At 40.3% G+C, this 16,453-nt stretch overlaps 1 protein-coding gene across 2 annotated transcripts; it reads left to right on the plus strand.

The window, feature by feature from the left end:
• Positions 1-2,023: 2,023 nt before the first annotated feature.
• Positions 2,024-5,680, plus strand: LOC129811367 (cystein proteinase inhibitor protein salarin-like). 2 transcript variants are annotated; one of them, XM_055862611.1, is made up of 4 exons: positions 2,024-2,132; positions 4,442-4,543; positions 5,061-5,203; positions 5,452-5,680. In XM_055862611.1, exons 2-4 carry the CDS (start codon positions 4,486-4,488, stop codon positions 5,500-5,502), a joined length of 252 nt encoding a protein of 83 aa, XP_055718586.1. In that variant the 5' UTR covers positions 2,024-2,132; positions 4,442-4,485; the 3' UTR covers positions 5,503-5,680. The 2 variants fall into 2 exon arrangements, with proteins under 2 accessions (XP_055718586.1, XP_055718587.1); XM_055862612.1 differs by lacking the exon at positions 2,024-2,132 and adding an exon at positions 2,160-2,520.
• The last annotated feature ends 10,773 nt before the right edge of the window (positions 5,681-16,453 follow it).

A 16,453-nucleotide genomic window follows, 5' to 3' on the forward strand; every position in this document is an offset into this window, starting at 1 on the left:
TCACAGCCAGGTCAAACAGGTGGACTAGTCCTACAGTATCACAGCCAGGTCAAACAGGTGGACTGGTCCTACAGTATCACAGCCAGGTCAAACAGGTGGACTAGTCCTACAGTATCACAGCCAGGTCAAACAGGTGGACTAGTCCTACAGTATCACAGCCAGGTCAAACAGGTGGACTAGTCCTACAGTATCACAGCCAGGTCAAACAGGTGGACTAGTCCTACAGTATCACAGCCAGGTCAAACAGGTGGACTAGTCCTACAGTATCACAGCCAGGTCAAACAGGTGGACTAGTCCTACAGTATCACAGCCAGGTCAAACAGGTGGACTAGTCCTACAGTATCACAGCCAGGTCAAACAGGTGTGTTAGTCTGATTATCCGGTGTCCAACACTATTGACTATTCTCTATCCCCAATGCGTGTGGTTTACTAATCTTAGCCATTCCTAAGGCCAAGGTATTTTGTCAGTTATCAAAAATATTTACTTATACATGGGAAAGGTATGGGAAAATAGGGTGCCCTTTGGGACTCATTCCACCTGTCGAGCCCCACTCTGCCTATTGTAAAACATTTCTCCATCCCATTCCTCTAGTTAAGCACATTAAATGGAGAGGCTGTGACTACAAATTATGTAAATTAAAAACTTCCTTTATTGTGCATGTATGTCCCCTTTGAAGGTTTGATAAAAATGTTAATTCAGACAAGAAATCCATATTTTCAATTATGGAATATTAAACAGACGGAACAGTCATGTACCAATGAGATGAATTAGATTAAACAGACGGAACAGTCATGTACCAATGAGATGAACTAGATTAAACAGATGGAACAGTCATGTACCAATGAGATGAATTAGATTAAACAGACATGTACCAATGAGATGAATTAGATTAAACAGACGGAACAGTCATGTACCAATGAGATGAATTAGATTAAACAGACATGTACCAATGAGATGAACTAGATTAAACAGACGGAACAGTCATGTACCAATGAGATGAACTAGATTAAACAGACGGAACAGTCATGTACCAATGAGATGAATTAGATTAAACAGACGGAACAGTCATGTACCAATGAGATGAATTAGATTAAACAGACGGAACAGTCATGTACCAATGAGATGAACTAGATTAAACAGACGGAACAGTCATGTACCAATGAGATGAACTAGATTAAACAGACGGAACAGTCATGTACCAATGAGATGAACTAGATTAAACAGACGGAACAGTCATGTACCAATGAGATGAATTAGATTAAACAGACGGAACAGTCATGTACCAATGAGATGAATTAGTTGCCAACTTGCCATTCAGCCTCATCTAGCCTTGGTATGAAATAACTGATATCTGACTATATACCTCAGCCGTAGGAAATCATTAGGGAAAGAAGTCACACTTCCAATTGGCACTAATCTGTATCAGACTTGCTGTAATACAGAGATACAGACCGTGTAAAAACACACATTCAATCTTCATTGTGTCTTAATTGAAAATGAAACCATACTATATTCCTTTATTCACCCTTTCAACAAGGAAATAGCAATACCGGTATTAGGATTCTGATTGGGGAGACAAAATCCTACAAAACGGATTTTAAAAAAAGTATGGGATCCAATCGGATGACTTTTGATGTCCAATAGAAACAAAGGTAGAACAATAGGAATTCAATAGGATTGATAGAGCTGACACAACATGAGAACCAGATGATCCCAATCATTTAGATAGCCTAGTAAACAATACCCTCCTCTGGTATGTTCTATTGCGAACTGTCTGCGACTCGTTGTTGTTTCCCTGTTTACTCCTCAAAGATATTTTATGAAATCAAAGACTCCATTAACTGCAATACAAGCGCTCTTATGAAAAAAGGGCTCGTATCGTCATATACTGTAGCAACGGATCGAGTTACAGTATCTCACACCGGCATCACGCTCCAAAGCATTACAGAGATGAAATACTTTTATAGAATAGTTAATTTTCATAGAAAGTATTGTGTATTAAGCCATAGCCGCTCTATATGAATGTATATCTATGATTCTGTTTCGGGAAGTGGGCGGTACCATTTTCTAGCTTTCATTTGGTCGGTTGGGTGTTACAGCAGAACATTCCAGATTCACAGCTTTTCAGAAGGTATTTCTCATTGTTTTGTACAGTACAACCCTACTGTGCGCTACACTTTGATATTATGATTGTTAGATTAATAATCCACAACACAAAAACGCGTACAAGGAGTCAAGTGTACAACGGGTTTGTGGTGTTAGTAAATAGTAACCTACACACACAGTGCATCGGATAGGTGTATTTATCCGATTCCATTTACCAAATACACTTTTGGCAGTTTACATGGCAAATCTGGTGTTTCAACTATGAGAATAAAGATTGGCAGCTAATGAGAGAATATAACATTGGGCAAAGAAATACGACTTCCTCTGACGTAAGTCTCCCATCCCTCCCTTCGTTAGTGAGCATCTGCACTGCTAACTTGAAAACCCATTTTTGCTCCTGCACTCTGGAACAGGTAAGGGGGGAAAAAAACTATATTTTCTCTCTCATAGAGTATGACAATATTGTCTGAGGAACGTTTTTACTAATAGCTTCATTAAAGGTAGAATCTTCACTATGTACAGCTGTTCCATGGTCAATTCCCTGTGGGCTCCCGAGTGGCGCAGCATTCTAAGGCACTGCATCTCAGCGCTTGAGGCGTCACTACAGACACCCTGGTTAGAACCCAGGCTGTATCACAACCAGCCGTGATTGGGAGTCCCATAGGGCCGTGCACAATTGGCCCAGCGTCGTCTGGGTTTGGCCGGGGTAGGCCGTCATTGTAAATAAGAATGTGTTCTTCACTGACTTGCCCAGTTAAATAAACCAAAGATCAATTAATGATATACAGTGCCTTCAGAAGCATTGTGTTACTGCCTGAATTTGAAATGTATTAAATAGAGATTTTGTGACACTGGCCTGCACACAATACCCAACAATGTCAAAGGTGTTTTATTTAAAACATTTCTTTTTTTACAAATGAATAAAAAATGAAAATCTGAAATATCTTGAGTCAATAAGTATTTAACCCCTTTGTTATGGCAAGCCTAAATATGTTCAGGAGTGCACATTTGCTTAACAAGTCACATAAGTTTGTTTTTAACATGATTTTTGAATGACTACCTTATCTCTGTACCCCACACATACAATTGATTATATGTAAGTTCCTGCAGTGAAGTGGAATTGTTTTTTAAAAATGTTTACAAATTAATTAAAATAAAAAGCTGAAATGTCTTGAGTCAAGTATTCAACCCTTTTATGGCAAACCTAAATAACTTCAGGAGTAAAAATGTGCATAAATAGTCCCCTAAGTGGCATGGTCTCACTGTGTGTGCAATAATAGTGTTAGACATATTTTGAATGACTACCTCATCTCTGTACCCCACACATACAATTAATAAAATATAAGGTCCCTCAGCCGAGCAGTGCATTTCAAACACAGTTTCAACCACAAAGACCAGGGAGGCTTTCCAATGCCTTGCAAAGAAGGGCACCTATAGGTAGATGGGTAAAAAAAAAATGAAGCAGACATTGAATATCCCTTCCAGCATGTTGAAGTTGTTAATTACACTTTGGATGGTGTATCAATACACCCAATCACAACAAAGATACAGGTGTTCTTCCTAACTCAGTTGACGGAGAGGAAGGAAACCGATCAGGGATTTCACCATGAGGTCAATGGTGACTTTAAAACAGTTACAGAGTTTAAAAGCTGTGATAGGAGAAAACTGAGGATGGATCAACAACATTAGTTACTCCACAATACTAACCTAAATGACAGAGTGAAAAGAAAGAAGCCTGTATAGAATTAAAAAATATTCCAAAACATGCATCCTGTTTGCAACAAGGCACTGAAGTAAAACTGCAAATAATGAGGCAAAGAAATGAACTTTCTGTCCTGAATACAAAGCGTTATGTTTGGGGCAAATCCAATACAACACATTACAGAGTAATACTCTTCATATTTTCAAGCATGGTGGTTATGGGTATGCTTGTCATTGGCCAGGTATGGGGGATTTTTTTTTAAGAAGGAAAAATAAACAGAATCACGCAAATCAACGGCAAAATCCAACAGGAGAATCTGATTGTCTGCTTTCCAACAGACACTGAGAGACAAATTGACCTTTTCAGCAGGAGAATACAAATGTTAGAATGTGTCTTACACTTTAACATTAGAGTATTTTGTGTAAATCGTTGGGAATTACATACATCTTAATTACGCTTTTTTTTAAAGTCCAGGAGTGTGTATACTTTCTGAAGGCACCCATTGATTCACGAAGAATATAAAGCCTCATGAACTTAGAACTACTATTCATAAACTCACAATTTAGGATTGTGGCTTCAATAAATATAGTTGCACATAATCACATAGGACATAACTTGTCATGTTTTTTCAGTTTGAAGCTTCTTCTGTTCTGCCTGGTTGTGGCTGCGAGTGAATATGGCAAGTGAACGTCAAGATGTGGACAAAGAGTTTGAAGAGTGGAAAGAAGAACATGGTAATAATGATAGGTTAAATAAGACCCATTCAATTGTTGTAAGCATCAAGATTACCAATGTGCTGGAGTTTTGCTTTTGAATGAGTTCGCTTTTTTTCTCTGTGTACCTGATAGAATGTGATTACTTTCTTATAATATATATTTTTTTTCTTCAGTGTCACACAATTTGGTTACACAGCCCATATGGGCTTATTAAACACACGCGTGTGCTTTATTCAATTGCTTGTGCTACAAAACTGAAAACAAAATTAGATTTGTTTTATGCTTATTTGATAATTGTCGCATGATCATGATAAGATTAATTCACACAGACAATACATGTTTCCTTCCTTGAATATTTTTTGGGGGCTATATCAAATGCGCCCTGTCGGAAAAACAATCACAGCCTGTGTTCGTCATGTAGACAGAACATTTCAATACGACACGAAGAATACAGTGATGAGACTGAAAATCTTGTACACTGCACAGTTTAAAAAAGTACTTATAATTCTCATTTACAGAATGTGTTTATTTACAGGGAAGAAGTACAAATCCAAGGAGGAGGAAGCCAAGCGCAAGAAGATCTGGCTAGAGTCTAGGACCAGAGTCATAGAACACAACAAGAAGTATGACAGTGGAGAGTCAACCTACGAATGTGGCATGAACCACATGTCTGACTTGGTATGTTACCATTTACACCAAGTCATTCTTCTTACTGACATAACTAGGATTTGTTAGAGTAGCCTGGGTACCAGTCAGTTTTAATGATTGAATGAATTGAATTCTTGTTTGATTGGTACCCCAACGTTTTTTTCTAACACGTTTAAACATTGTATTCATGAATGCTTCCCTGGGTTTCATACAGTATGCTGCTGTATTCTGAAAAAGTGCTTTGTGCAGTCTATGAGCATCTCTCTACTTTCTCACAGGAAACGCATGAGGTCTGCTGTGGTGGCATGAGGTCTGCTGTGGTGGCATGAGGTCTGCTGTGGTGGCATGAGGTCTGCTGTGGTGGCATGAGGAGCTGTCGGGAAGAGAAGAATGATAGTTAGATCTCAAAGTTTCTGTCTTCCTGCAAAATAAGAAAGAAATAGTTTACCAAACCTTTGAACTTTACACATTTTAATTTACAGTAAATAAAGTTGAAAGGCAGCTTTACTGTTGGTATTTTGTTGTTACTTTATGGTAAGAAATGCTTTTTCACAATGTAATGTGCCTAACATGCGTGGCTGTGCGTGCGTGCGTGGGTGTGTGCGCTTGTGTGTGTATGTGTGTGTGTACAGTGCCGGTCATGATGAGTCAAGGTAAATTAAGTAGAATTGAAGGAAATCTTCCACAATCACAAAACTCCCTTTCTGAGAAGTGAGGGGATATTTCAACCCTTAGTCATCAAATTGGATTGGTCACGTACACATACAGTGCATACGGAATGTATTCAGACCTCTTGACTTTATCCACATTTTGTTGCGTTACAGCCTTATTCTAAAATGGATAAAATTGTTATTGTTTTTTCTCATCAATCTACACACAATACCCCATAATGACGAAACAAAAAACATTTTTTAGAAAATTTTACAAATCTAATACAAATAAAGATGGAAATATCACATTTACGTAAGTATTCAGACCCTGTACTCAGTACTTTGTTGAAGCACCGGTGGCAGCGATTACAGCCTCAAGTCTTCTTGGGTATGATGCAACAAGCTTGTCTATTCTTCTCTGCAGATCTCGTCAAGCTCTGCCAGGTTGGATGGGGAGCGATGTTGCACAGCTGTTTTCAGGTCTCTCCAGAGATGTTCGATCCGGTTCAAGTCCGAGCTCTGGCTGGGCCACTCAAGGACATTCACAGACTTGTCCCGAAGCCACTCCTGCGTTGTCTTGGCTGTGTACTTTGGGTCGTTGTCCTGTTGGAAGGTAAACCTTCACCCCAGTCTGTGGTCCTGAGCGCTCTGGAGCAGATTTCATCAAGGATCTCTCTGTACTTTGCTCCGTTCATCTTTCCCTCGATCCTGACTAGTCTCCCAGTCCCTGCCGTTGAAAAATATCCCCTCACCACCATGCTTCACCGTAGGGATGGTGCTAGGTTTCCTCCAGACGTCACGCCTGGCATTCATGCCAAAGAGTTCAATCTTGATTTCATCAGACCAGAAAATCTTGTTTCTCATGATCTGAGAGTCCTTTATGTGCCTTTTGGCAAACTCCAAGCGGGCTGTCATGTCCCTTTTACTGAGGAGTGGCTTCCATCTGGACACTCTACCATAAATGACTGGTTGGTGGAGTGCTGCAGAGATGGTTGTTCCATCTCCAAAGAGGAACTCTAGAGCTCTGTCAGAGTGCCCATTGGTTTATTGGTCACCTACCTGACCAAGGCCCTTCTCCCCCGATAGCTCAGTTTGGCCGGGTGGCCAGCTCTAGGAAGAGTCTTGGTTGTTCCAAACTTCTTCCATTTAAGAATGATGGAGACCATTGTTCTTGGGGACCTTCAATGCTGCAGACATTTTTTTGGTACCCTTTCCCAGTTCTGTGCCTCGACACAATCCTTTCTAGAAGCTCTACGAACAATTCCTTCGACCTCATGGCTTGGTTTTTGCTCTGACATACGCTGTCAACTGTGGGACCTTGTATAAACATTTCCAAAAATCTGTTTTTGCGTTGTCATTCTAGGGTATTGTGTTTAGTTTGATGAGGATTTTTTTTTTTTAATTAATTTTAGAATAAAGTTGTACTGTAACAAAATGTGAAAAAGATCAAGGGGTCTGAATACTTTCCAAATGCATAGTGACATCAGAAAGTGTTCACACCCCTGAACCCCCTTTGCACATTTTATTGTGGTTCGGCCTGAATTTAAATTTGAATAATTTGAGATTTTTGTCTCGCTGGCCTACACACAATACCCCATAAAATCGAAGTGGAATTACAGGACCAGTCAAAAGTTTAGACACCTACTTATTCAAGGCCTTTTCTTTATTTTTTTACTATTTTCTACATTGTAGAATCATAGTGAAGACATCAAAACTATGAAATAACACATATGGAATCATGTAGTAACCAAAAAAGTGTTAAACAAATCTAAATATATTTGAGTTTTGAGATTCGTCAAAGTAGCCACCCTTTGCCTTGATGACCGCTTTGCACACTCTTGGCATTCTCTCTTCATGAGGTAGTCACCTAGCCCTATTTGGTAAAAGACAAAGTTCGTATTATGGCAAGAACAGTTCAAATAAGCAAAGAGAAACAACAGTCCGTCAATAGGTCAGTCAATGATATCAAGGGTTATGAGGAAACTGGCTCTCATGAGGACCACCACAGGAATGGAAGACCCAGAGTTACCTCTGCTGCAGAGGGTAAGTTCATTAGAGTTAACTGCACCTCAGATTGCAGCCCAAATAAATGCTTCACAGAGTTCAAGTAACAGACACATGTCAACATCAACTGTTCAGAGGAGCCTGCGTAAATCAGGCCTTCATGGTCGAATTGCTGCAAAGAAACCACTACTAAAGGACACCAGTAAGAAGAAGAGACTTGCTTGGGCCAAGAAACACGAGCAATGGACATTAGACCGGTGGAAATCTGTCCTTTGCTCTGATGAGTCCAAATTTGAGATTTTTGGTTCTAACCTCCGTGCAGAGTAGGTGAACGGATGATCTCTGCACGTGTGGTTCCCACCGTGAAGCATGGAGTAGAAGGTGTGATGGTGTGTGGGTGCTTTGCTGGTGACACTGTGATTTATTTAGAATTCAAGGCATGCTTAACCTGCATGGCTACCACAGCATTCTGCAGTGATACGCCATCCCACCTGGTTTGCACTTAGTGGGACTATCATTTGTTTTTGAACAGGACAATAACCCAACACACCTCCAGGCTGTGTAAGGGCTATTTGACCAAGAAGAAGAGTAATGGAGTGCTGCATCAGACAACCTGGCCCCCACAATCACCTGACCTCAACCCAATTGAGATGTTTTGGGATGAGTTGGATCGCAAAGTGAAGGAAAAGCAGCCAACAAGTGCTCAGCATATGTGGGAAAGAGAGGAGATAGTTATATACATCTGGCCTGAGAAACAGTGGTATGACAGAAAGAGAGGAGAGAGGTATATACATCTGGCCTGAGAAACAGTGGTATGACAGAAAGAGAGGAGAGAGGTATATACATCTGGCCTGAGAAACAGTGGTATGACAGAAAGAGAGGAGAGAGGTATATACATCTGGCCTGAGAAATGGTGGTATGACAGAAAGAGAGGAGAGGAATACAAGAGTCGAAAGAAAGTGTGTGAGAGAGCGAAGGAAAGGATGGGAGCGAAGCAAATTAATTGGTTTGGTTAAAGCCTCCTCGAATTGTGGAAGATAATGTGGTCTCACAAAAGACAATTAATGGCAATCAATTTAAATCTGTTTTACCTATCCCACAGAAACCAATTAGGGCGTTTAATTTGCCTTTTTGATTCCAAGCATATCCTACCAAAGAGGGAGTCCAGTCCACGCCATGAGGAGTGGGATGAGCGAAAACATCCAGAGGTGTTGTTGGAAGCAGTAACTAACCACACATAGTTCTATCAATGAAGACAAAAAGGAGAGAGACTGAGCAGGAAACTATACTGTATTAATGAATGTGGTGTTTTAAAGGGGGGAAACAATAAGGACCTGTAGTAACCCACAGCAACCGTTTGAACCAGCCACGCTACTTACTGTACTATACACAGTCGCTGCTCGTTAGGCAGGCTTCATGATCTGATTGTATGTATCTGATTGTATTAGTGTATCTGTTGTTTACGTGTAGACTGCATTTATACAAGCAGACCAATTCTGATCTTTTGCCCAATTGTTGGCAAAAGCTCTGATCTGATTGGTCAAAAGGCCAATTATTGGCAAACGATCAGAATTGGGCTGCCTGTGTAAACGCAGCCATGCAGTATAGGCTTACACCACAGGAGATCATGGCATTTTATTTGTGGAGAATGGGCTCGTGGTAACGGCTAGAATGAGTGGAATGGTATCAGATACATCAAACACATGGTTTCCATGGTTTCCATGTGTTTGATGCCATTCCATTTGCTCCGTTCCAGACATTATTTTGAGCCGTCCTCCCCTCAGCAGCCTCCACTGAGCAGCCTCCCCTCAGCAGCCTCCACTGGCTTACATTCAGCAGATTGGCTTCAGGGTCTTTTACATGATTTACATGATATTTGTATATTTACATGATATTTGTATATTTATGTTTATATTTACATGATATTTGTATTTTTATGTTTATATTTACATGATATTTGTATTTTTATGTTTATATTTACATGATATTTGTATATTTACATGATATTTGTATATTTACATGATATTTGTATATTTATGTTTATATTTACATGATATTTGTATTTTTATGTGTATATTTCTCAGAGGAATTGTACCTTGGTAATGTCTAGTGCACAATCTGTGTTCAGTAGATTAGAAACAGAGTTTGGCCTTTTAGCACAGGTATGTACAAGAGACTAAACCAACTATCCTTCAGAGTGGGCCAAATCGAGCCATTTGTTACATTCAGCGTCCCTCTGTCAAAGGAAATACAGTATTCTATCTAACAACGGTGTCTACATATATTTCAGGATGTTGTGTATCGCTGGAAATAATCAGAATTCGTGTTAACATTACAGATTTTGAAAACATCCCACTGGAACAGATGTCAATTCGACCTCTATTCCACATTGATTTAACGTCATTTCATTGGAATGACGTGGAAACAGCGTTCAATCAAGTACAGGTTTAACTGAATGACAACAGAGAACGAATACAATATTTTAATTTTATTGAATCGTTTGGGGTAGGAGTAGCGTATAAATACCTGCTATGCTGATGAGGTAACATGATAAACACTACCATAGATACCTGCTATGCTGATGAGGTAAACATGATAAACACTACCATAGATACCTGCTATGCTGATGAGGTAACATGATAAACACTACCATAGATACCTGCTATGCTGATGAGGTAAACATGATAAACACTACCATAGATATCTGCTATGCTGATGAGGTAAACATGATAAACACTACCATAGATATCTGCTATGCTGATGAGGTAAACATGATAAACACTACCATAGATACCTGCTATGCTGATGAGGTAACATGATAAACACTACCATAGATACCTGCTATGCTGATGAGGTAAACATGATAAACACTACCATAGATATCTGCTATGCTGATGAGGTAAACATGATAAACACTACCATAGATATCTGCTATGCTGATGAGGTAACATGATAAACACTACCATAGATACCTGCTATGCTGATGAGGTAACATGATAAACACTACCATAGATACCTGCTATGCTGATGAGGTAAACATGATAAACACTACCATAGATACCTGCTATGCTGATGAGGTAACATGATAAACACTACCATAGATACCTGCTATGCTGATGAGGTAAACATGATAAACACTACCATAGATATCTGCTATGCTGATGAGGTAAACATGATAAACACTACCATAGATATCTGCTATGCTGATGAGGTAAACATGATAAACACTACCATAGATACCTGCTATGCTGATGAGGTAAACATGATAAACACTACCATAGATATCTGCTATGCTGATGAGGTAACATGATAAACACTACCATAGATACCTGCTATGCTGATGAGGTAAACATGATAAACACTACCATAGATACCTGCTATGCTGATGAGGTAACATGATAAACACTACCATAGATACCTGCTATGCTGATGAGGTAACATTATAAACACTACCATAGATACCTGCTATGCGGTTCCAAAAGTATTAAAATCTTACAATGACTATGAGGTTAAAGTTCATATTGTCAGCTTTCATTTTAGGGTATTTTCATCCATATCGGGTGAACCATTTAGAAATGACTTTTTTTGTACATACAGTTGAATTTGGAAGTTTACATTCACTTAGGTTGGAGTCATTAAAACTTGTTTTTCAACCACTCCACAAATTTCTTGTTAAAAAACTATAGTTTTGGCAAGTCGGTTAGGACATCTACTTTATGCATGACACATGTAATTTTTCCAACAATTGTTTACAGATTATTTCACTTATAATTCACTGTATCACAATTCCAGTGGGTCAGAAGTTTACATACACTAAATTGACTGTGCCTTCAAACAGCTTGGAAAATTCCAGAAAATGATGTCATGGCTTTAGAAGCTTCTGAAAGGCTAATTGACATAATTTGAGTCAATTGGAGGTGTACCTGTGGATGTATTTCAAGGCCTACCTTCAAACTCAGTACCTCTTTGCTTGACATCATGGGAAAAAGCCAAGACCTCAGAAAAATAATTGTAGACCTCCACAAGTCTGGTTCATCCTTGGGAGCAATTTCCAAATGCCTGAAGGTACCACGTTCATCTGTACAAACAATAATACGCAAGTATAAACACCATGGGACCACGCAGCTGTCAACGCTCAGGAAGGAGACGCGTTCTGTCTCCTAGAGATGAACGTACTGTGGTGCGAAAAGTGCAAATCAATCCCAGAACAACAGCAAAGGACCTTGTGAAGATGCTGGAGGAAACGGGTACAAAGTATCTATATCCACAGTAAAACAAGTCCTATATAGACATAACCTGAAAGGCCGCTCAGCAAGGAAGAAGCCACTGCTCTAAAACCGCCATAAAAAAAACAGACTACAGTTTGCAACTACAAAGATCGTACTTTTTGGAGACATGTCCTCTGGACTGCATCATGTTGTGGGGTGCTTTGCTGCAGGAGGGCCTGGTGAACTTCACATAATAGATGGCATCATGAGGCAGGAAAATGATGTGGATATATTGAAGCAACATCTCAAGACATTAGTCAGGAAGTTAATGCTTGGTCGCAAATGGGTCTTCCAAATGTACAATGACCCCAAGCATACTTCCAAAGTTGTGACCAAATGGCTTAAGGACTACAAAGTCAAAGTATTGGAGTGGCCATCGCAAATCCCTGACCTCAATCCTATAGGAAATTTGTGTGCACAACTGAAAAAGCGTGTGCGAGCAAGGAGGCCTACAAATCTGACTCAGTTACACCATCTCTGTCAGGAGGAATGGGCCAAAATTCACCTAACTTATTGTGGGAAGCTTGTGGAAGGCTACCCGAAACGTTTGACTCAAGTTAAACATTTTAATGGCAATGCTACCAAATACTAATTGAGTGTATGTAAACTTCTGACCCACTGGGAATTTGATGAAAGAAATAACAGCTGAAATAAATCACTCTCTCTCCTATTATTCTGACATTTCACAATCTTAAAATAAAGTGGTGATCCTAACTGATCTAAGACAGGGAATTTTTACTAGGATTAAATGTCAGTAATTGTGAAAAATGGAGTTTAAATGTATTTGGTTAATAAGGTGTATGTAATCTTCCCACTTCAACTGTAGTCCCCCCCATTTTAGGGACCGAAAGTATTGAGACATATTCAATAATATGTGTATTAAAGTAGACAAAAGTTAACTATTTGGTCCCATGTTCATAGTACACAATGACTACATCAAGGTTGGGACGACTAATTTGTTGGATGCTTTTGCTGTTTGTTTTGGTTGTTTTTAAAAGTATTTTGTGCCGAATTGAAATGAATGGTAAATAACGTATTGTGTCATTTCAGAGTCACTTTTATGGTAAATAAGAAAATGATTGTTTCTAAACACTTCTACATGAATGTGGACGCTGCCGTGATTATCCGTATTCATGGTAGCATCCACCTAATGAACACTTAAAACACTTTTAACATAGGCCAGTGACCTCGTATCCCAGCGATAATGCCTTGCATTACACCTGGAAACTTCAATTTGCTAAACTTGCCATTGGCTCAACCATTGGCTCGGCTTACCCCATGGCCATTGGCTCAAACATTGGCTTGGCTTACCCCATGGCCATTGGCTCAAACATTGGCTCGGCTTACCCCATGGCCATTGGCTCAAACATTGGCTCGGCTTACCCCATGGTCATTGGCTCAAACATTGGCTCGGCTTACCCCATGGCCATTGGCTCAAACATTGGCTCGGCTTACCCCATGGCCATTGGCTCAAACATTGGCTCGGCTTACCCCATGGCCATTTGTTCAACTTACTCCATTGCAAACATTTTGACTCTATTACCCCACACAGCTACAAGGATGCTCTGTTATGCCAGGTTTAGGACCTCATATTGAAGCTTATAGAGACTCCAACTGATATATAGAACAATCTTAAAATCATCTACTTTGGTTTAGGTACAATAATTATGAAACCTCTAACACAATAAATTCATGTGACTTGGTGAAAATCTGTTTTTTTTCTGGACCTAACTTGTTGGCCACTTTGTCCACGTGGTTTCTTCCTTCACAGACTCCATGTAGTGATGACCTCGTCCTAAACATTTGGTGTATTGTTTCCTTAGAAAACAAGGGTGGCTCAACTTACCCCGTTGGCTCAACTTAACCCACTCTGCCCTACAGGTAAACGGAATCAGCTTTTGCAAACTGGTGAATGCTAAAGCCTACAGGCTAATCAACAGTACCAATACGCTGCCAAAAGATCAGTATTTGGGCCCTAGAGGTGGTCCTCACAGGATGTGACTGAAACATTACTGACTCACAGGGGCAGCAACTAGAGCAGAAATATGCAGTTCTCCATGTAAACCACAAGATGGCAGCAACTGAATGCTGATGAGACACCACCCACCACCACGCCTTCACACTACCACCATCAACAGCTATAGTGGCCCACCTCAAAACGAGCAACAATGAGTCAGTAGAGCTTGTGACCAGATACACTCACACACGTGCACACACACTCATGCACACTCACAGACAGATGGACACACACAGCAACATCCGGTACTTTACACAGTTGGAGCTCAGAACTTTGTGACACCACGTATCCATCCCAGTCCCACTGCTCCGATGAATCCGCCAAATGTTATCTCATGTCAAGAAGCAGCATGTTGAGCATCGAAACGTCTGGTCAGCTTAGTTAAGAGTGTCACAATGCATTTCTTCCCCGTTTCTTTACTCGTCCTGAACCTGCCCTTCACTCGGTACGGCGTCAGGTGCCAGTCATGCGTGTCAGCCATTTTGGTTAGTGGCGGCGGCAGCTCCTCTGGGGCTCCAGATGGGAATGTAGCATGCGCTGCTCGGCGATGGCAGGATATCAACTTCCCATCATCCATTTGGTGTCGCGTGTGGGGAAATGGGATGTCAAGTGTGTTTGTCATATTAATGGGGAACATTGTGATAGACTGGAGCACTCCGCTGCCTCGCTTACACACGCAGAGAGAGAGAGAGAGAGAGAGAGAGAGAGAGAGATTGTGTATTGACTCTCTCTCTCTCTCTTAGCCAATTGGAATTTGTTGTCTGTATATTTGATCATTTCATTAAGGATACCATCAACACCACAGGCCTTTTTGGGTTGGAGGGTTTTTATTTTGTCCTGTAACTCATTCAAGGTAATTGGAGAATCCAGTGGGTTCTGGTAGTCTTTAATAGTTGATTCTAGGATATTCTCCAATCTTTTTGGCTCTATAACAAAGAATAAAGAGCAAAAACATATACATGATCAAATACAAATCCTAGAATCAACTATTAAATACTACCAGAACCCACTGGATTCTCCAATTACCTTGAATGAGTTACAGGACAAAATAAAAACCCTCCAACCCAAAAAGGCCTGTGGTGTTGATGGTATCCTTAATGAAATGATCAAATATACAGACAACAAATTCCAATTGGCTATACTAAAACTCTTTAACATCGTCCTTAGCTCTGGCATCTTCCCCAATATTTGGAACCAAGGACTGATGACCCCAATGCACAAAAGTGGAGACAAATTTGACCCCAATAACTACCGTGGAATATGCGTCAACAGTAACCTTGGTAAAATACTCTGCATTATCATTAACAGCAGACTCGTACATTTCCTCAATGAACACAATGTACTGAGCAAATGTCAAATTGGCTTTTTACCAAATTACCGTACAACAGACCATGTATTCACCCTACACACCCTAATTGACAACCAAACAAACCAAAACAAAGGCAAAGTCTTCTCATGCTTTGTTGATTTCAAAAAAGCCTTCGACTCAATTTGGCATGAGGGTCTGCTATACAAATTGATGGAAAGTGGTGTTGGGGGTAAAACATACGACATTATAAAATCCATGTACACAAACAACAAGTGTGCGGTTAAAATTGGCAAAAAACACACACATTTCTTCACACAGGGTCGTGGGGTGAGACAGGGATGCAGCTTAAGCCCCACCCTCTTCAACATATATATCAACGAATTGGCGCGGGCACTAGAACAGTCTGCAGCACCCGGTCTCACCCTACTAGAATCCGAAGTCAAATGTCTACTGTTTGCTGATGATCTGGTACTTCTGTCACCAACCAAGGAGGGACTACAGCAGCACCTAGATCTTCTGCACAGATTCTGTCAGACCTGGGCCCTGACAGTAAATCTCAGTAAGACCAAAATAATTGTGTTCCAAAAAAGGTCCAGTCGCCAGGACCACAAATTCCATCTAGACACCGTTGCCCTAGAGCACACAAAAAACTATACATACCTCGGCCTAAACATCAGCACCACAGGTAACTTCCACAAAGCTGTGAACGATCTGAGAGACAAGGCAAGAAGGGCATTCTATGCCATCAAAAGGAACATAAATTTCAACATACCAATTAGGATCTGGCTAAAAATACTTGAATCAGTCATAGAGCCCATTGCCCTTTATGGTTGTGAGGTCTGGGGTCCGCTCACCAACCAAGATTTCACAAAATGGGGCAAACACCAAATTGAGACTCTGCATGCAGAATTCTGCAAAAATATCCTCTGTGTACAACGTAGAACACCAAATAATGCATGCAGAGCAGAATTAGGCCGATACCCACTAATGATCAAAATCCAGAAAAGAGCCGTTAAATTCTACAACCACCGA

The sequence above is a fragment of the Salvelinus fontinalis genome, chromosome 15, assembly GCF_029448725.1.
Source record: "Salvelinus fontinalis isolate EN_2023a chromosome 15, ASM2944872v1, whole genome shotgun sequence".
Lineage (NCBI taxonomy): Eukaryota > Metazoa > Chordata > Actinopteri > Salmoniformes > Salmonidae > Salvelinus > Salvelinus fontinalis.

Excerpts from the sequence above, each read along its gene's own strand:
- LOC129811367 (XM_055862611.1), top strand. The coding sequence starts at position 4,486 with ATGGCAAGTGAACGTCAAGATGTGGACAAAGAGTTTGAAGAGTGGAAA. Across the intron at positions 4,544-5,060 it reads AGAGTGGAAAGAAGAACATG|GGAAGAAGTACAAATCCAAG; the intron begins GTAATAATGATA and ends GTTTATTTACAG. Across the intron at positions 5,204-5,451 it reads TGAACCACATGTCTGACTTG|GAAACGCATGAGGTCTGCTG; the intron begins GTATGTTACCAT and ends ACTTTCTCACAG.